This window comes from Odocoileus virginianus, chromosome 14 (genome assembly GCF_023699985.2).
Source record: "Odocoileus virginianus isolate 20LAN1187 ecotype Illinois chromosome 14, Ovbor_1.2, whole genome shotgun sequence".
Lineage (NCBI taxonomy): Eukaryota > Metazoa > Chordata > Mammalia > Artiodactyla > Cervidae > Odocoileus > Odocoileus virginianus.
The window spans coordinates 59,434,157-59,457,486 of NC_069687.1; the positions used below are offsets into that span (position 1 = coordinate 59,434,157).

Here is a 23,330-nt window from a genome sequence, read left to right on the forward strand (position 1 = left end):
CCCACCAGGCTCCACCGTCCCTGGGATTCTCCAGGCAAGAACACTGGAGTGGGTTGCCATTTCCTTCTCCAGTGCATGAGAGTGAAAAGTGAAAGTGAAGTTGCTCAGTCATGCGACCCAATGGACTGCAGCCCACCAGGCTCCTCGGTCCATGGGATTTTCCAGGCAAGAGTACTGGAGTGGGTGTCATGGCCTTCTCCAAAGGTGGTGGTATACTGGGCTAATGTGTGTATGTTTTCTCTCTTGTGTTCACTCTTTGTCTCTCTCTCTAGCATGTACACATAACCATAGAACAGGTTAACTTTTGTTTCTTAATAGGTAGTAGGCTTTATCTTGGGTTACTTAGAAGGGAAAAGAATTCTTTTGCTTCTCTGCTTTTTGTTCCAGGCCAAGCAGGTTGCCCTAACCCCAGTGGGAAAGGGGTCTGTCAGTCTAGCAGTAATGAAATTTGGGTGACAGGACCACCCCAGAGTGAGAAGAAATTGAGTCCTTGGGTGAGAGAAGTTAGACTTGACTTGGAGTACTTGTGATGTAGAGTTTTTCACTTGAGAATGTGTGATCAGTCAGTCATGTCTGACTCTTTTGCAACCCCTTGGACTGTAGTCAGCCAGGTTTCACTGTCCATGGGATTTTCCAGGCAAGAATACTGGGGTGGGTTGCCATTTCCTCCTGCAGGGGATCTTCCCCATCCATGGATTGAACCTGCATCTTCTGTGGCTCCTGCACTAGCAGATGGATTTTTTTTTTAACCACTGAACCACCTGGGAAACCCTGAATTAAGAATAAGCATGACTAAAATTGTGACTCTGTGTGCTTAGGCTTTTCACCACTATCGGTTTAACTTGAAACAATAGGGAGATTTTGTTTACTTTGAACAGTAACATGAGTAGTACAAGGAAATTTGAGATTTGTTTAAGTAACACCCTCCGATTAAGTTTAGTACTAGAGTGCTTTTATATATATATACATCTGTGGTGGTGGTGTTCAGTCGTTAAGTCATATCTGACTCTTTGTGACCCCATGGACTGCAGCACACCAGGTTTCCCTGTCCTTCACTATCTCCTGGAGTTTGCTCAAACTCATGTCCATGGAGTCGGTGATGCCATCCAATCATCTCATCGTCTATTGTCCTCTTCTCCTACTGCCTTCAATATTCTTAGCATCAGGGTCTTTTCCAGTGAGTTGGCTCTTCGCATAAGGTGGCCAAAGTGTTGGAGCTTCAGCATCCGTCCTTCCAGTGAATGTTCAGGGTTGATTTCCTTTAGGATTGACAGGTTTGATCTCCTTGCTGTCCAAGGGACTCTGTAGTCTTCTCCAACACCACAGTTCAAAAGCATCAATTCTTTGGCGCTCAGCCTTCTTTGTGATCCAACTCTCACATCCATATATGGCTACTGGAGAAACCATAGCTTTGACTATATAGACCTTTGTTGGCAAAGTAATGTCTCTGCTTTTTAATATGCTCTCTAGATTTGTTATAGCTTTTCTTCCAAGGAGCAAGGGTCTTTAAATTTCATGGCTTGCAGTCACCGTCTGCAGTGATTTTGGAGCCCAAGAAAAGAAAATCTGTTGCTGTTTCCACTTTTTCCTCATGTATTTGCCATGAAGTGATGGGACTGGATGCCATGATCGTAGGTTTTTGAATGTTGAATTCAAAGCCAGCTTTTTGACTCTCCTCTTTCTCCCACATCAGGGGCTCTTTAGTTCTTCACTTTCTGGTATTAGAGTGGTATCATCTGCATATCTGAGGTTCTTGATGTTTCTTCTGGCTGTCTTGATTCCAGCTTGTGATTCGTCTAGCCCAGTATTTCACATGGTGTACTGGGGCAGGGTGACAACATATAGCCTTGTCACACTCCTTTCCCAGTTTTGAACCAGCCCATTGTTCGTCTGTAGTGGCTGACAAAATTGTACTTTTTAAAAAAGCTAATGTAACAATAATATGAGCCCAGTGAATTTGACTGCAAGGAAGAAAAATCTGTTTTGTTCAAGGAAGTTTATTCATTTATATTCAAACACTTGATACTATATTCCTTTGCTAAATAACTGAATTTATTTAGTAGTCACTAATTTTGAGGAATTGTGATATTTAGCAATATCTTCCCACCGGAAATAAAGCATAATTTCAAAATTGCAGCTAAATCATGCTTTTAAGTTCTGTTTGGCTTCACGCTTCAAGATACTTCTCAGTTATTAAGGATCTGACTTAGGTTTGGTGTTTCAAAAGAGAAAGAAGGTGCACAGTTTTCTTGGAATTAGGAATCATCCATATGAAATTAGTGGCTATGTGACCAGTCTTTCCTGGATTTGAGACTTCCTTTCTGTGAGAAATTATCTTGTTCATCAGGTTGCCAAAATTTAAACTGAGGGTGAATTCTTGTAATAGAAACATAAAGTAGAATCATGTTCTGGCTGACTGTTCCTCAGTTCTTAAGAGTAATTTAGGATCTTGCAGTTTTGGTATTCTCATTGGACTTGGTCAGAATTATCTGAAACAATTTCTGTATTTTAACTCTATCATTTCTCACGAATAAAATTGGTAAGTTTTTGGACTCTTGTTGTGTTACTGCCAAAACTATAATTTCACCATTATTGATTTTTTTTTTTTTTGAAGTTCAGACCCTTTACACAGATATGGATATGATCATTTGGCTTAGGGATTTCTGATGTCTACTGAAGGAAACTGAACATTTAATATGGGGGGAGGGGATTTAATTTGATAAACTAGGGAAAATAGCAAACATCTAGGCCTGCTCCTTAGGCCTGATATCATTTGGCAAGAAAGAGGGTAATCAGGTTTGGCAGTGGAAATGACAGATGTATTTTTTCTTTTTTTGTTTGAAAATGACTAGTTCAGCATTTCCTATTGTTCTGTGAGATATTAATAGATACTCAGAGAGGAAAAGAAGGGTTGTGTGGTTAAAGAAATTTGGAAGACACAGGGTTAAGCAGAGTAAAACAAGCTTTGTTACTTTAGTATTTCTCAGTTACTTCAGTTTTTAATATGTTTCTTGTGAAGCGAAGTGTAACACTGGTTTTCTTCTTGGAAAGTAAATACCACAATAATGTGGAATTTTTTTCCCAGCAATATTCTTACCTCTTTATAGCTCATTTCCTGAGTAGTCCTGGAGGATCTGTGTTTTGGAGTTTGAAAACATTCCCCAGGTCATCTGAATCATCCTTGCCTTCAGTTGAGAACTTCTGAGATAGAGTATACACACACGTTTTCACAGATTTCTTTAACTATAGACTACCTCTTTTGAAGAGTATATATTAACATTTTAAGAATTAGACATTTTGAAAGTCACTGGGCTAGATTGTAAAGTCTTAAGTAAACTGTAGTTTTAGCTTTACCAGCTAGTTGTTTTTCAGTTTTTTTAAATACTTCTTTGGTTTTTTGACACTATTCTCTTCTGGGTCTCCTCCTAATTTTCTGACCATGATTATAGATTTTAATTTGTGGTATCTTCTAATACTGAAAAAATTGATATTTGCCTGTGAAATGACACAAGAAAAAGTTAACTTTTTCTGACATTATGTTTCAGTATGTTAACTAGACTCATTTGTCTAGAAGCATTGTTCAGTTCAGTTCAGTTGCTGAGTTGTGTCCAACTCTTTGCGACACCGTGGACTGCAGAGCGCCAGGCTTCCCTGTCCAACACAAACTCCCAGAGCTTACTCAGGCTCATGTCCACTGAGTCAGTGATCCCATCCAACCATCTCATCCTCTGTCATCCCCTTCTCCTCCCGCCTTCAATCTTTCCCAGCATCAGGATCTTTTCAAATGAGTCAGTTCTTCACATCAGGTGGCCAAAGTATTGGAGTTTCAGCTTTAACGTCAGTCCTTCCAATGAATATTCAGGACTGATCTCCTTTAGGATGGACTGGTTGGATCCTTGCAGTCCAAGGGACTCTCAAGAGTCTCCTCCAACACCACAATTCAAAAGCATCAATTCTTTGGCACTCAGCTTTCTTTATAGTCCAACTCTCACATCCATTCATAGCTACTGAAAAAAACCAAAGCTTTGACTAGGTGGACTTTGTTGGCAAAGCAATGTCTGCTTTTTAAAGCATTGTTAAATATTATATAATAATGGTAACTTGTTAAATTTGGCTAGCTGTATTGAGATGATTTCGAAAAAGTGTTTTAATTTCAGAACCTATTTGTGTGTGTGTAATTTTTTTTTTTTTATTTGCTACCCAGAAATTTCAGGATATTGAACAAACTCATCTCATTCACATAAAAGAAATTATAGGATCCTTGTCAAATGCTATTAAGGAAATTCATTTGCAAATAGGCCAGGTAAGTTTTCACTTTTAGTGAACTGATTCATGAGAATTTTATGTTCTCTTATGACTTTAAAAATCCAAATTCACTACATGGTACTGAATTATTTCAGATAAAGACTATATATATACATGTATTAAATATGAAATAACCTGGAGTTTGTCATACTATCAAGGATGATAATTTAAAATTAACTTTGCTCAGTCTCTTTACATTAAAATTCTGCTGTTAACTATTTTTGAATATTTCTTTTTTAAAGTTTTATTATTTTAAAATTTAGAATAGCAACTTCAGTAAGTTATAGAATTTTTACTTAGAAATTTTCCAAAAATATAAAAGTGGTTTAATGATGATTTTTAGGGTACATTGAAATATAGCAGAGAAAGATGAAATCTGTTGTTATCTTTGTTACTAAAATTCTAATACTATTTTCATTGCTTTATGAGTTTTATTTCTTGTAAGACTGATGTCTCTAAAACACTCAACGTATGAACATGTCACTGCACTGACTTCTATTTTAATTGTTTTGTGGAAGTTTTGTCTGAAATACAGTGAGAATATTTATGGAAAATGAAAAAGCTTACCTTTATTTCATTTTAATAGGTCCATGAAGAATTTATAAATAACATGGCCAATACTACAGTTGAAAGCTTGATACAAAAATTTGCTGAGTCAAAAGGCACTGGGAAGGAAAGACCTGGTAAGATGACAGACTCTGAAAGGAAACATATTCGTATTTCCCATTCAGTAACAAATGTGTTTGCCTTTAAATTCCAAAATTGCAAATTGGAGCTTGGGAGATACCTAAACATCTGTGTGGAGCCTCAGATATCACTTCCTTTGTGTCGGATGGTACATTAGGCTTTTGTTCTGACCTTCAGTGTCGATAGTTCAGTCCTGCCTGAAACGGTTGTCATGGCTTCCGTCGTGGCCCACACAGTGAAGACTCTGCCTGCAGTGCAACAGACCTGGGCTCGAGCCCTGGGTTGGGAAGATCCCCTGGAGAAGGGAATGGCAACCCACTCCAGTATTCCTGCCTGCAGAATTCCATGGACAGAAGAGTCTGGCAGGCTACAGTCCATGGGGTCGCGAAGAGTTAGACACGATTGAGCACCTAACACTTAATAAAGTGGTTATCATACTTCTACTAAATGAATATATTAAAGTTTATATTTTCACAAGTATAGTTAGCAACAGAAGGCCATTTTATAATAAGACAAAGAGTGGGAGAGAATGTTGAGCCCTCAGAGCATTGAAGACAGTGGAGAACCTTTCTTAACATTTAGTAAAAATTTAAATTTTCTTTCCTCATTCATATATGTATTCAATGTTTTTATCGAGTGCTCACAGGATTCTAGGTACTTTTTAGACACGGGGGACATACCAGTGAGTCTAGGAATCCTCTTTCCTATTTTATGAAGAGATGATTTTAGGTTTCCTTAATCTCACTTTTAATATACATTTTATATCAGATATCATAAGCAGCATTCTCTTACCTACTCAGGATACTTACAGTCTTCTATTTAATAGATTTCTTGAATCTATTTATTATACTTATAGTCTTCTAGATTTTTAAAATCTATTTATTCCATATTCTTTCAAGATAATTGTTTTCACTCAACAGGTAAAAAGTATTCAGTCCTCAGTGGACAGAAGTTAAAATCTAGTTTAGAATTCAGGAAAATGAATAAGTGATTTGAGAAGTCTGTGAGCCATTTTTCTTTAGTGTAGTTCACAATACTAAGTTTAAAACCTAAATCCTCTTCACTTCCTTTTTCCCACATTTCATTAAGTTTTAAATTGTATCGATTCAATTTCTTTAGTATTTATCCCTTCAGGCTTTCCTTCTTACCTACATCATTGAATGCAGCAGGAGGTTTCTAAATACAGGCACAGTAAAGATTTCTCTAATCTATTTTACATTGTATAGCATATTAATGCTTTGGCTATATAATTATGAACTTAATAACTGCATTACTCATAAATCGCTGACTTTTCATTATCAGTTCAGTTCAGTCACTCAGTCATGTCCATCTCTTTGTGACCCCATGGACTGCAGCACGCCAGGCCTCCCTGTCCATTACCAACTCCCGGAGTTCACCCAAACTCATGTCCATTGAGTCGGTGATGCCATCCAACCATCTCATCCTCTGTCATCCCCTTCTCCTCCCGCCCTCAATCTTTCCCAGCATCAGGGTCTTTTCAAGTGAGTCAGTTCTTTGCATCAGGTGGCCAAAAGATTGGAGTTTAAGCTTCAGCATCAGTCCTTCCAATGAACACTCAGGACTGATTTCCTTTAGAATGGACTGGTTGGCTCTTCTTGCAGTCCAGGGGACTTTTAAGAGTCTTCTTCAACATCACAGTTCAAAAGCATCAATTCTTAAGTGCTCAGCTTTCTTTATAGTCCAACTCTCACATCCATACATGACTACTGGAAAAACCATAGCCTTGACTAAATGGACCTTTGTTGGCAAAGTAATGTCTCTGCTTTTTAATATGCTGTCTAGGTTGGTCATAACTTTCCTTCCAAGGAGAAAGCGTCTTTTAATTTCATGGCTGCAGTCACCATCTGCAGTGATTCTGGAGCCCAAAAAAATAAAGTCTGCCACTGTTTCCCCATCTATTTGCCATGAAGTGATGGGACTGGATGCCATGATCTTAGTTTTCTGAATGTTGAGCCTTAAGCCAACTTTTCACTCTCTTTCACTTTCATCAAGAGGCTCTTTAGTTCCTCTTTGCTTTCTGCCATAAGGGTGGTGTCATCTGCATATCTGAGGTTACTGATACTTCTTCCAGCAGTCTTAATTCCAGCTTGTGCTTCATCCAGCCTAGCGTTTCTAATGGTGAACTCTGCATTTCTTCTTTATAGACAGAATGAAATTTAGATTCTGGGCTTAGATTCAAAGCCTTTCAGGATCTGCCCTTGCCCAATCTTAGTGTTACTTTCCGTTATTTCTTTTCTGACATCCTCCATTGCAGCCAACGTGAACTGCTTGCTGTTTCCTATTCATACCCCTTTTGCCCTTGGTACCTTAGTTATGCTCCTGTCTGCTCCAGAAAATGCTATATCCCACTCATTTGCCAAATGAATAAACTCTTAAAGAAGCCAGGTCATGTGTTACTTGCACCATCGTTGTTGTCTAACTTAGATTTTAGTAATTGTGCTTTTGTGAAGAAAGGTTCTGTATTTGATTCATCTGTTTATCTTCATTTTGTGTAAACAGTACATTTTTGCTCAATGAATGAACAGATGGACCTATACGGAAGGTTAGGATGTTAAAGAGGTTGGAATGGTTGTTGACGATATTGGAATGGATGGAATACTGTTAGAAAAGTCTTGGTAAAGAAATAGTAAATGATTATGGCTAAAGTTTAGTAAGTACTTATTTGTACCATGTATTGTGTCAACTGCTTTGTAGGCAAAGGTTGATCTTCAGGAACTCTTTGAAATAGGTACTTTTTATTCCCATTTTACAGATGATGGAAATATTGAGAGGTTAAATTATTTGCCCAAACTAAGTACATGGCAGAATACTGGGATTAAATTTCAGAATCCTTGACCTCAAAGCCCATGCTTTGGAGGAATGAGAATTGAACTGCATAAGTTTACATATGTAGAAAGAATGAGAATGCTGAGATATAAAACTATAGAGTAGTGTGAAACCCTAAAATTTATTGTAAAGATTGGATGGCATCACCGACTGAATGGACATGAGTTTGAGTAAGCTCCGGGAGTTGGTGATGGACAGGGAAGCCTGTCCTGCTGCAGTTCATGGGGTCACAAAGAGTTGGACACGACTGAGCGACTGAACTGAACTGAAGACGAGTTATGAGAGGTAAAAACAAAGAATTTTTATATCGAGCATTTAGAAATATTGATAGAATAAAAGTATTGGCTGACTGAAAATGCCTTAGAACTGAGTGAGGTTGGTAGATTGTATCATTATCAGTATCCTTTTTGTGACATTATTTTGTAGTCTTGCAAAATGTTATTTCAGGAAACTGGGCCAAGTGTACAAGGACTCTTATTGTGTTTCTTTCCTTTTTTACAAAACTGTGTAAATCTACAGTTATCTCATTTAGTTCAGTTACTTTCTTTGTGGTATAGCACAGTACTTAACCCTGTAGTTTGTGATCTATACTTTACTACTAGTGAGGTGTGTAAGCCTCAAAGTCTTCATCTATAAAGTGAGGATAATAATAGTACCTACCTCATGGGGTTGTTGTGAGGTTTACCTGAGATAATGTAACATTTATTGAGTACTTAGTGTTATTTTCCTCAAATTAATACACTATTAATAGGTACTGCGGGGTATTGTTTATTTATAAATTTAAATGTATTTGCCTCAAGATATACAAAGACATGTAGAAAATTTCTGTGACTAACTGGTAAGAGGGAGGCCAAGATTGGTGATGACATGGGCTTTCCTAGAATTACTTAACCCAGAATTAGGTGACAGTTTTAGGATGACTGTTGACATCGTGTATATGTGAAAGTGAAGTTGCTCAGTTGTGTCCGACTCTTTGCAAACCCATGGACTGCAGCCTCCCAGGCTCATCCGTCCTTGGGATTTTCCAGGCAGGAATACTGGAGTGGGTTGCCATTTCCTTCTCCAGGGGACCATCCCAATTCAGGGATTGAACCCAGGTATCCCACATTGCCGGCGGACACTTTACCCTCTAAGCCACCAAGGAAGCCCTATCGTGTATATAGGTGACCAATTTTCAAGAAAATGATCCTAGAACTAACTTTGGGGGGAAAAAAAGCGTGAGTGGGGGTGGAATGGAAAGGTTAAATACTATTTCTCTAGTTAACTTGCTGTGGGCTACAAGTTACAACTCTTTCATACATATTTCTTCTATGGGCACTAGAGGGAGCTCTTTACAGTAATGGAAATTTTGTATTTCTCAGAAAATAATACATGTGATTGTAAGAAATTGCTGGATTTAAAGAATTTTGTTTTGTAAGAAATACACTTCCTTCAATTGTATATACTAGAGCTTCCCTGGTAGCTCAGCGGTAAAGAATATGCCTGCAATGCAGGAGATGAGGGTTTGACTCCTGGGTTGGGAAGATTCCCTGGAGTAGAAAATGGCAACCCATCCCAGTATTCTTGCCTGGGAAATGCCATGGACAGAGGAGCCTGGCAGATTGTAGTCCAGGGGGTTGCAGAGTCAAAACACACACAAACACTCTCTGTCTCTCTCTCTTACTTTCTATCACACACACACACACTCTCTCTCTCTCACACACACACACACACACACACACACACGTCTCACACACACACAGACACACAAACACTCAGACGCACACTGCTGCTAACACTTTTTTCTCTTTTGTAAGGGCTCCCTCTGGTGGATGAGTTCCTTTGTAAACTGGTTTTAGTCCTATGGGACACAATTTTAAAAGAAAGCAAGAGGCCCGCTTCTTTAGAAACTTTGTATAAACCGAAAGTTAACATATTTGTCTTACACTGAAAAATGAATATTTTTTTTCTTTAGTCAGTTATCTGTTGAAAGATACAACTTCTAACTCTATGTCTCCAATTCTCCTGTGTAAATCACACTTTGAGAACATTAAATTTTCTCACTATTCCTTGAGACTATTTTATATATAACATAAATATACATATATATTCAATTCACTTCAGTTGCTCAGTCGTCTCCAACTCTTTGCTACCCCATGGACTGCAGCACACCAGGCCTCCCTGTCCATCACCAACTCCCGGAGTTTACCCAAACTCATGTCCATTGAGTCAGTGATGCCATCCAACCATCTCATCCTCTGTCGTACCCATCTCCTCCTGCCTGCGATCTTTCCCAGCATCAGGGTCTTTTCCAGTGAGTCAGTTCTTTGCATCATGTGGCCAAAGTATTGGAGTTTCAGCTTCAGCATCAGTCCTTCTAATGAATGTTCAGAACTGATTTCCTTTAGGATGAAAGGAAAGGAGAAGAGGAAAGATATACCCATTTAAATGCAGAGTTCCAAAAAAACAGCAAGGAGAGATAAAAAAGCCTTTCTCAGTGATCATTGCAAAGAAATAGAGGAAAACAACAGAACGGGAAAGACTAGAGATCTCTTCAAGAAAATTGGAGATACCAAGGGAACATTTCAGGCAAAGATGGGCTCAATAAAGGACAGAAATGGTATGAACCTAACAGAAGCAGAATATATTAAGAAGAGGTGGCAAGAATACAGAAGAACTGTACAAAAGAGATCTTCACAACCCAGATAATCACGATGGTGTGATCACTCACCTAGAGCCTGACATCTTGGAATGTGAAGTCAAGTGGGCCTTAGGAAGCATCACTACAAACAAAACTAGTGGAGGTGATGATATTCCAGTTGAGCTGTTTCAAATCCTGAAAGATGATGCTGTGAAAGTGCGCACTCAATATACCAGCAAATTTGGAAAACTTAGCAGTGGTCACAGGACTGGAAAAGGTCATTTTTCATTCCAATCCCAAAGAAAGGCAACGCCAAAGAATGCTCAAACTACTGCAGTTGCACTCATCTCACACACTAGCAAAGTAATGCTCGAAATTCTCTAAGCCAGACTTCAACAGTACATGAACTGAGAACTTCAGGTGTTCAAGGTGGATTTAGAAAAGGCAGAGGAACCAGAGATCAAATTGCCAACATCAGTTGGATTTTCCTAAAAGCAAGAGAGTTTCAGAAAAACATCTACTTCTGCTTTTTCGACTATGCCAAAGCCTTTGACTGTGTGGATCACAACAAACATATATATTAAGATTAAATATAAATATACATATACAACAATAAATATATTTTATAATATGTAGTAACATTTTTGTCATTACTTTTTTGTTGAGTTATAATTGACAAATAACATTGTATTAGCTTTAAGGTATGCAACATAATGATATATGTATATATTGCAAATGATTGCCAGAGTAAGTTTAGTTAACATTTATTCCCACACATAGTTAAATTGTTTTTCTTATGACAAGAACTTTTAAGGACTACAGTTGGCCCTCTTTATCTGAGGATTTCACATCCACGGACACGGAGGGCTGACTGCATTTTGCCATACAAGGGACTTGAGCATCTTCAGAATTTGGTATCTGCAGGGACCCTAGAACCAGTTGCCTTCAGATATCAAGGGATGACTGTACTCTCTTAGCAGCTTTCAAATACATAATATAATATTGTTCACTAAAGTCACCATGTTGTGCTTTATGTCTGTGGACTTATTTTGTCCTATAACTGGAAGTTTATATGTTTTGACCACCTTTACCCATTTTACCCAGTGGGTTTCCCCCTCACCCACTCTGTATCTGTCAGTTCAGTTTTTTATTTTAGGTTCCACATGTAAGTGAGATCATAGAGTGTTTGTCTTTCTCTGACTTATTTAGCATAATGCCTTCAGGTTCCATCTGTTGTCACAAAGACAGGATTTTCTTCTTTTTATGGCTATTTTGTGTGTGTAGATATATATATATATATATATTTTTTTTTTTTTTCTTGATCCATTCATCTGTCAGTAGAGACTCAGGTTGTTTCCATGTCTTTGCTCTTATAAATAGTGCCACACTGAACATGGGGCTTCCCTGGTAGCTCAGATGGTAAAGAATCCGCCTGCAATGCAGAAGACCTGGGTTCAGTCCCTGGGTTGGGAAGATCCCCTGGAGGAGGGCATGGCAACCCACTCCAGTACTCTTGCCTGGAGAATCCCCACGAACAGAGGAGCCTGGTGGGCTACAGTCCTTGGGGTTGCAAAGAGTTGGACATGACTGAGCGACTAAGCACATACATAAACTGAACATGAGAGTGCAGATTCTTTTTTTTTTTTCGGTAGTGATTTAATTTCCTTCTGATAGATATGGAGAAGCGGAATTGCTAGATCATATAGTAGTTCCATTTTTAATTTTCTGAGGACCCTCCATACTGTGTTTGTCATTGCTTTTTAAATGTTGTACTGCCTGGCTTTTCTGGAATTTGAGTTACTCTAAGTGGATGCTTTGGATATCAAAGCACTGTGGTCTGAAAGAGTCATGAATAAACAGGTGTTTTCTAATTTTGAATGGCTTATTATGTTCTAATGACACTATCCTAGTATTTCTACTCATTCTCATATGTTTTAGTTGCAGCTGAAATTAAGATTAAAATCTGTATTTTTAAAATTTCCTGTTTTACAGTCATTCTGCTAATTTCACTCTGTGCTGTTATAATTCATAAAAACTTAGCAAGTTTCCATGTATAAGAAACAGAAGGATAGATAACTTAAAAAGTTGGTAAACCAGTGTCTAATATGTTTAAATAAAAGATTTTGTTGCAAAGGTTACCTGTATTTTCATTATATGATAATATAGGTTTATGGCTTCCATTTGAGGACTTCCAGGGAGAAGGAAATGGCAACCCACTCCAGTGTTCTTGCCCAGAGAATCCCAGGGACAGAGGAGCCTGGTGGGCTGCCCTCTATGGGGTCACACAGAGTCGGACATGACTGAAGCAACTTAGCAGCAGCAGCAGCAGACTCTATATACTGCGTTTAAAGTTACAAATAGAAAAAGCCCCAGAAAAGTAGACATAAAATAAAACCAGCTACCAAGAAAAAAGGAAAAATGAGATTCTTGTAATGAGTTTCTTGTAGTCAGACCGCCTAAATGTGAAATTGATTAGTTTAGATTTTTAGAATTTTTCAGCTTCTAATTTTAGGTATATTATTTTAAATATAGGGTACAGATAATAGAGTATTATTTTAAATATAGTTGAAAAAAAAACCTAGTGATCATCCTTCCAGGCTCATCAATGATTTGGAGTAATGCCAAACCTATAAATTGAACCTTCTTCAACAAACTTTTTTTTTAATTTGGAGAAGCATTGAAACCCTTTTGTAGAAAGCAAAATTAAAATTAGCTGATAAAACCAAAGACCCACAAACCACATTGGATTTGCTGTGATTACTTCATTTTTCTAATTGATGGCAAATGGGAATGATCAGAGAAAGAAAAGGATGGATGATGATTAGTGAAGAGGCTAGTAAGATTTGCACGAATAGAAGAGTGAAAGAGGAGAACTCCCAGAGCAGACAACGCAGAAAAGCTGTGCTTTGTGCAGGAGCGCGCCTCTCCCTGCGGTGTCCTCACTGCCTTGGGCAGGGGCGTGGAGTCTGCCCTCTGGGGTGTGTATGCCCCCACTGAGCCAGAGTTAGCTTTGCCTCTTATTTTGAGGCCTACAAAGAATGAATGTGGGGTGGGGAGAACATGTATTTTTGATACATAAAATTATAAAATTCAGGTGTTGGTGTCCATGAAAGTTTTTTGAAACCAGTCACACTTGTCTGCTGTGACTCATGTCTTGCCTGCTTTCCCACTACAGTAGCCACGGTCACTAGTTGTGACAGACTTTACGACACACAATGTCTAAAATACATACTGACTTTTTATAGAAAATCTTTGCCTGACTTTGTTAGAGAATGTACTTGTTTATGTAGGTAGTAGTAGGCTTGACAATACATTAGAATTGTGTAACTTATAACAATACTAATTTTTTTTTCAAAAGTTGATTGTCCTGTTCTTGGATTCAGAAATCATTTAATCTGATACCCTGCACCAACTACATCTGTAGTCGTATCACAGCACAGTAACTGATCATCATAATAATAATCCTAAATTGTGAAGTAAAGATTAAACTGTTTTGAGCAGACTTTAAGGAAAACTTAGCTCATTAATTTGAAGTAACCATTAAAAATATTCAGTGTATGCGCATGTTCAGTTGCTCAATTGTGTCCAGCTCTTTGTGACACCATGGACTGTATGTAGCCTGCCATGCTCTTCTGTCCATGGAGTTCTTCAGGCAAGAATACTGGAATGGGTAACCATTCCCTTTTCCAGGGGATCTTCCCAACCCAGGGATTGAACCCAGGTCTCCTTCATTGCAGGGAGGTTCTTTACTGTCTGAGCTACCAGGGAAGCCTGTTCAGTGTATAAACACTGATCAAAAAGAAGTAAAAAAAGAAAAACAAAGCTAAAGGAAGCTCATTACAATTTTTACATGTGCATCAGAGTAAAGACAGGGTTTTAGTTCCTTTTGCAGTATGTAAAAGAAGTTAAATCAACTTGACCTTAAAAGGAAGTTTATGGAAAAGAAACCTAAGGTACCGCAAGGATTCAAAATCAGGAATATAGCCAGGCTACAGAACGAAACCCAAACCAGTAGAAATACTAGGTATTATTTTTCCTTTACTCAATCTCTGCATTTCTACTGCTGTTTTTTTTTCTTCGCAGAATGGCTTTCTTTGCTTCTCCAGGTACATTATGTAAGGTGATCTCTTAGTAAATTCTAGATATTTTCGCTTGTCCCTTAATTGCATCCACAGCTCAGAATTAACCCAGGTTTTTGTCCCTTTTCTTGACCAGAAAGAACCTGGTCTAGGTAAACTTGGGTTGGGGTAATCTCCTTTCTGGTTCAGTCAGTTCTCACTAGGTCTCGCTAGTGGCTGCTGTTCCACTTGTGAACAAGGGGAAATTCCCAGAGAAGAGAGATTACAGCAGGCGAAGTGTTAATTCCTAAAGGTTTTATTAGCATCCCAGAAAATGAAAACATGACTCAGTTGGGGGAATGGAAGTAGTGTCAGATTTTGGATCTAGGAGGAGATTATATTTCAGTGCCAAGATGCTGTGTTGGAGAACTCAGTGAAAATTTAGGTTTTAAAGTGACTGAAATTCTGTGGTTAAAACCTGTTCTTTTTATTTGAGTCCAAGGTTCCTAAATTAGCTTCATCACTGCTTCTCAAGCCTTGGCTACCTGTGAGAATCATTTGTTGAAAATATTTTCCTTTTCCTCTTTATTTCTTTCTCTCTCTCTTAAAAAATGTACAGACATTGTACTATCCCAGAAATTTTGATGTCATTGGTGTAGGGTGGGTCCTTGGTATTACTATATTTTAAAACTTGTCTGGTTCTAACATGCAGCCATTGTTGAGAAATTGTAGCATTTCATCACTGGATGCTTGTCATAAATGCAGACGCTCAAGCGCTACCCCAGACCTACTGAATTAGAAACTATAGTTTAGTAAGACCGGGGGGCAGTTTGTGGTGCTCCCCTGGTGACTCTGGTTCAGTGGTCAAGAATCCACCTGCCCATGCAGAAGCCACAGGAGAATTGAGCTCAGGCCCTAGGTTGGGCATATCCCCTGGAGAAGGAAATGGCAACCCATTCTAGTATTCTTGCCAGGATAAGCACATGGACCGAGGAGCCTGGTGGGCTACAGTCTGTGGAGTCCCAAAAGACTAAACGACAGAACGAGCACGCGGGCAGTGTGCATGTGCGGGAAAATGGGGAAAACACTATCTAGACTTACAGTGGACCCAGGGAGTCCTTGGGACTGTCATTCCCAAAGTGTGATCCTATGGCCAACCACATCACCTGGAAATTTGTTTAAAGTGCAAATTCCTGGGCACCAACCTAGATCTTCTGTAGAGGACACTCTGCAGATAGGCCTCAACAATTTGTGGTTTAACAAGCCCTCCTGGTGCTTCTAATACAGGAAGCATTGCATTAGGAGAGTCAGAGGCAACTAGGACTTGGATTGAGCAAATTGTCTCTACAAACCTTTATTAAAAGAAATACTCCTGAAATGAAGTAGTGTTGATGTTGCAAGTTTATTTTCTAATGATTTAGTGGGTTAAAAAAAAAAGTGTGTCTCTGAGTATGTATAGAATAGTTCAGTTCAGTCACTCAGTTGTGTCCAACTCTGTGACCCCATGGACTGCAGCATGCTAGGTTTTCCTGTCCATCACCAACTCCCGGAGCTTGCTAAAACTCATGTCCATCCAGTCGGTGATGCCATCCAATGATCATCCTCTGTCTCCCCTTCTCCTCCTTACCTATGAGTCAGTTCTTCATATTAGGTGCCCAAAGTATTGGAGTTTCAGCTTTAGCATCAGTTCTTCCAATGAATATTCAGGGTTGATTTCTGTTAGGATTGACTGGTTTGATCTTGCTGTCCAAGGAACTCTCTAGAGTCTTCTCCAACACCACAAGTTCAAAAGCATCAACTCTTCGGTGCTCAGCTTTCTTGATAGTCCAGCTCTCACATCCATACATGACCACCGGAAAAACCACAGCTTTGACTACACAGACCTTTGTCGGTAATGTCATGTCTCTGCTTTTTAATATCTGTCTTGGTTGGTCATAGCTTTACTTCCAAGGAGCAAGCGTCTTTTAATTTCATGGCTGCAGTCACCATCTGTGGTGATTTTGGAGCCCAAGAAAATAAAGTCTCACTGTTTCCATTGTTTCCCCATCTATTTGCCATGAAGTGATGGGACGATGGGTCTGGATACCATGATCTTAGTTTTTTGAATGATGAACTTTAAGCCAAATTTCACTTTCCTCTTTCATTTTCATCAAGAGGCTCTTTAGTTCCTCTTTGCTTTCTGCCATAAGGGTGGTGTCATCTGCGTATCTGAGCTTATTGATATTTCTCCCGGAAATCTTGATTCCAGCTTATGCTTCATCCAGCCTGGCATTTCTCATGATGTACTCTGCATATAAGTTAAATAAGCAGGGTGACAATATACAGCCTTGACATACTCCTTTCCCAATTTTGAACCAGTCTGTTGTTCCATGTCCAGTTCTAACTGTTGCTTCTTGATCTGCATACAGATTTCTAAGGAGGCAGGTAAAGTGGTCTGTTCTTCCCATCTCTCTAAGAATTTTCCACAGTTTGTTGTGATCCACATGGTCAAAGGCTTTGGCGTGTGTCAATAAAGCAAAAGTAGATGTTGTTTTGGAACTCTCTTGCTTTTCCGATGATCCAGCAGATGTTGGCAATTTGATCTCTGGTTCCTCTGCCTTTTTTAAATCCACCTTGATCATCTAGAATTTCATAGTTCATGTATTGTTGAAGCCTGGCTTGGAGAATTTTGAGCATTACTTTGCTAGCGTGTGAGATGAGTGCAATTGTGTGGTAGTTTGAGCATTCTTTGTCATTGCCTTTCTTTGGAATTCGAATGAGAAGTGACCTTTTCCTGCCCTGTAACCACTGCTGAGTTTTCCAAATTTGCTGGCATATCGAGTGCAGCACTTTCACAGCATCATCTTTCAGGATTTGAAATAGCTCAACTGGAATTCCATCACCTCCACTAGTTTTGTTTGTAGTGATGCTACCTAAGGCCCACTTGATGAGTGATCACACCATCATGATTATCTGGGTCATGGAGATCTTTTTTGTATAGTTCTGTGTATTTTTGCTACCTCGTCTTAATATCTTCTGCTTCTGTAGGCCCATACTGTTTCTGTCCTTTATTGAGCCCGTCTTTGCATGAAATGTTCCCTTGGTGTCTCTTGATTTTCTTGAAGAGATCTCTACTCTTTACTATTCTGTTGTTTTCCTCTATTTCTTTGCATTGATCACTGAGGAAGGCTTTCTTATCTCTTCTTGCTATTCATTGGAACTCTGCATTCAGATGGTATACCTTTCGTTTTCTCCTTTGCCTTTAGCTTCTCCTCTTTTCTCAGCTATTTGTAAGGCCTCCTCAGACAACCATTTTGGCTTTTTGCATTTCTTTTTCTTGGGGATGGTCTTGATCACTGCCTCCTGTACAGTGTCACAAATCTCCATCCATAGTTCGTCAGCACTCTCAAATCTAATACCTTGAATCTATTTGTCACTTGCACTGTATAATCATAAGGGATTTGATTTAGGTCATACCTGAGTAGTCTAGTGGTTTTCCCTACTTTCTTCAATTTAAGTCTGAATTTTGCAATAACAAGTTCATGAGTGGAGCCATAGTCACCTCCCAGTCTTGGTTTTACTGACTCTATAGAGCTCCATCTTTGGCTGCAAAGGATAGAATCAATCTGATTTGGGTGTTGACCATCTGGTAATGTCCATGTGTAGAATCATCTCTGTGTTGTTGGAAGAGGGTGTTTTCTATGACCAGTATGTTCTCTTTGCAAAACTCCGTTAGCCTTTGCTCTGCTTGCTTCATTTTGTACTCCAAGGCCAAATTTGCTTGTTACTCCAGGTATCTCCTGACTTCCTACTTTTGCATTCCAGTCCCCTGTGATGAAAAGGCCACTTTTTTTTTGGTGTTAGTTCTAGAAGGTCTTGTAGGTCTTCGTAGAACCATTCTTCTTCAACATTAGTGGTTGCAGCATAGACTTGGATTATTGTGATATTGAATGGTTTGTCTCAGAAACGAACAGAGACCATTCTGTCATTTTTGAGATTGTACCCAAGTACTGCATTTTGGACTCTTGTTGAGATGAGGGCACTCCATCTCTTCTAATGGATTGTTACCTATAGTAGTAGATATAATGGTCATCTGAATTAAATTTGCCTGTTCCAATCCATTTTAGTTTGCTGATTCCTAAAATGTCGACGTTCACTCTTGCCATCTCCTGTGTGACCACTTCCAATTTACCTTGATTCATGGACCCAACATTCCAGGTTCCTATGCAGTATTGTTCTTTATAGCATCAGACCTTGCTTCCATCACCAGTCACATCCACAACTGGACATTGTTTTCGCTTTGGCTCTGTCTCTTCATTCTTTCTGGAGTTGTTTCTCCACTGATCTCCAGTAGTATATTGGGCACCTACCAGCCTGGGGAGTTCCTCTTTCAGCGTCATATCTTTTTGCCTTTTCATGGGGTTCTCAAGGCAAGAATACTGAAGCTATTTCCTGTTCCCTTTTCCAGTGGACCGCATTTTGTTAGAACTCTCCACTGTGACCCGTCCATCTTGGGTGGCCCTATACGGCATAGAGTTAGACAAGGCTGTGGTCCATGTGATCGGTTTGATTAGCTTTCTGTGATTGTGGTTTTCATTCTGCCTTCTGGTGGCTAAGGATAAGAGGCTTATGGAAGTTCCTGGTGGGAGAGACTAACTGTGGGGGAAACTGGGTCTTGTTCTGATAGGCGAGGCCATGTTCAGTAAATCTTTAATCCAATTTTCTGTTGACAGGTGGGGCTGTGTCCCCTCCCTGTTGTTTGAGCTAAGGCCAAACTATGGTGTAGGTAATGAAGATAATGGTGCCCTCCTTGGAAAGGACTTGTGCACGCACTGTTGTATTCAGTGCCCCTGACCCTGCAGCAGACCCCTGTCGACCCACCTCCACCAGAGACTCCTGGACACTCCCAGGCAAGTCTGGGTCAGTCTCTTGTGGGGACACTTTCCTTCCTCCTGGTTCCTGGTGTGCACAGGGTTTTGTTTGTTTCCCTCCCCCCCACCAAGGGTCTGTTTCCCCAGTCCTGTGTAAGATCTGTAATCAAATCCACTGGCCTCCAAAGTCAACTTCCCTGAGGGTTCTAAGTCCCTCTGCCAGCTCCTCAGATTGGGAAATCTGTTGTGCATCCTAGTACTGTATAAGCAGTGTGAGAATTTCTCTGGTATAATTGTTCTGCAGTTTGTGGGTCATCTGCTCAGCAGCTCTATGTTGGGGCTATTGGTGGGCTCCTCCAAGAGGGCTTATGCCACATACTGGTCTGCAGCAGCCACAGGTCTGCTGCACCCAGAGCCCCTGCCCCCACGGCAGGCCACTGCCGACCCGTGCCTCCTCCGGAGACACTGGGACATTCAGAGGCAGATCTGCCTCCGTTTCTGGGTCCTGTGCACACAAGGTTTGGTTTGAGCCCTCCAGGCGTCTCTGGCGGCGAGGGGGTTTGATTCTAAACTCACTTTCTTCGCTCCTCCTCCCATCGTGCTGTGGCTTCTCCTGTGCCGTTGGACGTGGGGTATCTTTTCGGGGTGGGATCCAACATTCTCCTGTCAATGGTTGTTCAGCAGCAACTTGCAATTTTGGAGTTCTCGTAGAAGATGAGTGCACATCCTTCTAGTCTGCCATATGTGTAGATAGAGAAAGAGGAAGGAAATATGGCAAAAGGTATTACCTCCCCTCCATATCATTCATAAAAATGATAAAACTTAGGTTTAAAAAAGGTAAGTAACTAGTCCAGGATAACCAGCCAACAAGCAAGTGGCAAAACTAGGACCTGAACCTCCATGCACTTTGCATACCACCACAAGCTAGAATTTGATCCTCTTTTTCCTGTTAATTTTCCTCGTTCAGCATCTGAGACACGTAGGAATGTGGCTATGTTGCAGTCTACAGGCCCAGGAGCAAGCTTGAAAATGTCATTGACTCCCATTGTTTAAGAGGCACCCTCCCCGCCTCTTTTCCCTTTGTCTCTTTCTCTCTGCCTTCTCTCACCCCACCTCTCCCTCTCTTCCTCACCCCTCCCTCATTATCATCACTTTTTCTTAAACTTTCAGGTCTGGGCATGTTTGTATGTTTTTCTTTGGCTTCTAATTAGAACCAGTGATCTGTGGTTTTAGTTGAGTTTATGCAGTAAATACTTGATTTAGGTAGCCCGAACCTATTTGAGTTTTGGGGCCAGTTTATTACTAGACAGAGTTGCTAATTTTGTTGATGGCTTGAGATTTAGAATTGATTCCAGAACAATGGAAGCTATTAATTAAACATTTCACATTTTTTAATACTCTACCTCATTCCACAGAATACATGTAGTGATTAAAGATAAGTGTTAAATAAAGTCTTTCCTCCTGTAACATTTCTTAAAAGTTTTGCTCCAGATTAGATTTCTATGAATTGTTTAGGTTATTGACTTTTTCTTTTGCTAGCAGCAATTTATTCCTATCTGATGATTAAAGCATCATATATAAGAATTGTTTTGTTTTGGATCATTGGCCCTCTTTGAGGTCTGCCTTTAATTTCTTCTGCATTTAATTGAACTCTTGATGGCATTTTTAGATAATGTGTAAAAGAGCATCCGGAGGCAGAGCCAAAATGGTCTTATTTGCTTTTATACAAACTAAATTGCCCTTGTGGCCCAGCATAAAATCTAAGTACTAAGAGCAGTTATTTATTTTGACAACAGAATTAATTGAGCCTAAAACAATTGAAATTCCAGTTGTAGCAAACTATTCTTTTTGACTCTCACTCGGGCTTTGGTACTGTCAAAAAAAGTAACTTGTCTTATGATTAAATAGCAGAATGATGGGCAGTGGACTGCACTTGGGGGAGATGCTGAATAAACTTTCTGCTTGTGAAACAGTTCAGAAGTGACATGCTACAAGGGGGGTCAGAATGTGCATTGATATCCAGCTGAGCTGTCAACTGGCACTGAGCCAGGCACGCAAAGCTTTGCCATGTGAAGCAGCATGTGGAGCGTATGCCATTTGAAAGAGAAAATCTTTTTCATGCATGATTTAATGGTTTTTTTAAGGGCATATATTTAGTTTTATTGTTCCAGACACTGTTAGTATTTCTATTTTAATAGAAAAGATTATGTGTGGATGGGAGTCAATTAATTTTTTTAAATATATAGTTTATAATTTGAAAGGATTTGGCATCAGACATTTCAGAAATGTCATTTTGAATACCTTCTTTTTATTGGATATTTTTCTGTTTTGAATGGATTTTAAGAAGATGTTTAAAAAAGATAAAGGGAAAAATAATCAAGATATATCTGGGTAAAAATGTGAGGAAAAAAATGTAGAATTTTGTTTGAAAGGATTGATGTTAATAGGGATAAGGGATGTCTTTACTGTTTTCACATATTTGAAGACATCCAAAGATCTTAAAAGAATATATACTGTATTTGCTCAGGTGATGTTTTAAAAGGTTTTCTAGATACTGCTTTTTAAAATTGTAAATAGTGCAATTTAGTCTTGTTTTGTTCCCTAGAAAACGCCCATAGCTTGAGTATTAGAGATTCTGTAAATAATTACTGGGCACAAATGATATGCTTGTAATAGGAAAATTTTGGATTAACTGTTTCTGGTTGTCTTTTTTTTGGACAGGTGGTTATAGTCTCTCAAGCTTTATTAGGAAGTGATAAAATTAATAATACATAATAAGCTGCTGGTGATTTAGGCAGAGATTTTTCATTCTTCATAATTCTTAAACAGCAAAAGATGGCTGTTTATCGGATGCACATCCTACTGAAATTCCTTATCTTTATTAATCTTTCAGTTCTCATCTCTTTGTAAACTATTAGTGTAGGCCTTTAAAGGATTCTAAGACCAAGCTCATTACCCTTTCATTTAATGAATTTTTAAGCTTCCAGATTTACAGAGTGGATCTGAAGTCCTTGAAATTTTAATTGGGCCATTTTCTGACTCTTAAGAATTTTTTGGATGGAAGTAGTGAATGTATTTTTTTTCATTTTAGCTGAATGCTGTTTATCATAAGAATGCCCCAGTAGGGAAGGTATTGCTAATTAATTAATTAAGACCTTGTTTATTGTCACATTTATGACTTTTATTCTGCTTATTACTAAATGTTAATCTACTCTATTTGAATCGAAACTGGAACTGAGGAAGTAAATCTTTGACTTAGAGGTAAAAAGAAGGACATTTTAGCCAATATTTTTAGATGCTTCTACTTGTAGAGAAATTTTCCTTGTTCGTTAGTGGTTTTCTTTCATAATGGAATGACTTATAAGAACTCTGATCATGAATTTGGACATAGTTACAGTTAAGCTTAACATATCAGAAGGATCAGTAGTGAAATCTATTATGTACTCTTTACTTCAAGCTCTATTTAAAAATCTCTTGATGTAGCAGATTGTACCAATTACCATTAATAAATTAAAAATGGTTTCACAAAAAAACTGGACTTGCATAAATTTATATATTACAGAACAGAGCTAAACTGACAATTTAGTGGAACGTAAAATTTTAGTCTGATAATTCGTTTTATGTATATTTCAGTAGAAAAATAATTCCTGCTTTTCACTACTTTATTTACTGTCTAAATAATTTGGTATTTTACGTATATGAAAGATACCACATTTTATAGCATTTAAGGTTAGTCTCAGCAGACCTGTCATTTTAGGGCTATTTTAGTTGTTTTTCAGCTGGTTTCCATTTTATTTTTGTCCCCTTCTCTGCAGTCTATCTCTTGTACCAGTGCTGAATTAATTTTTGTATAAGACCACTTTCAGGAGGGTGTATGTGTATCACTTTCTCACATGAAAGCTTTTCCCGTTGTCTGCAAACTCGAGTTTAAATTCCTTGACCTGCTATACGGATGGATCTGGG

At 38.9% G+C, this 23,330-nt stretch overlaps 1 protein-coding gene across 1 annotated transcript in view; it reads left to right on the forward strand.

Annotated features, from left to right (window-relative positions):
- FCHO2 (FCH and mu domain containing endocytic adaptor 2) overlaps positions 1 to 23,330 on the forward strand; it is a 130,527-nt gene that overhangs the window by 49,553 nt on the left and 57,644 nt on the right. Inside the window, 2 exon segments of the mRNA XM_020915936.2 lie at positions 4,205 to 4,303; positions 4,892 to 4,988. Of these exon segments, the coding sequence (XP_020771595.2) occupies positions 4,205 to 4,303; positions 4,892 to 4,988 (196 nt within the window).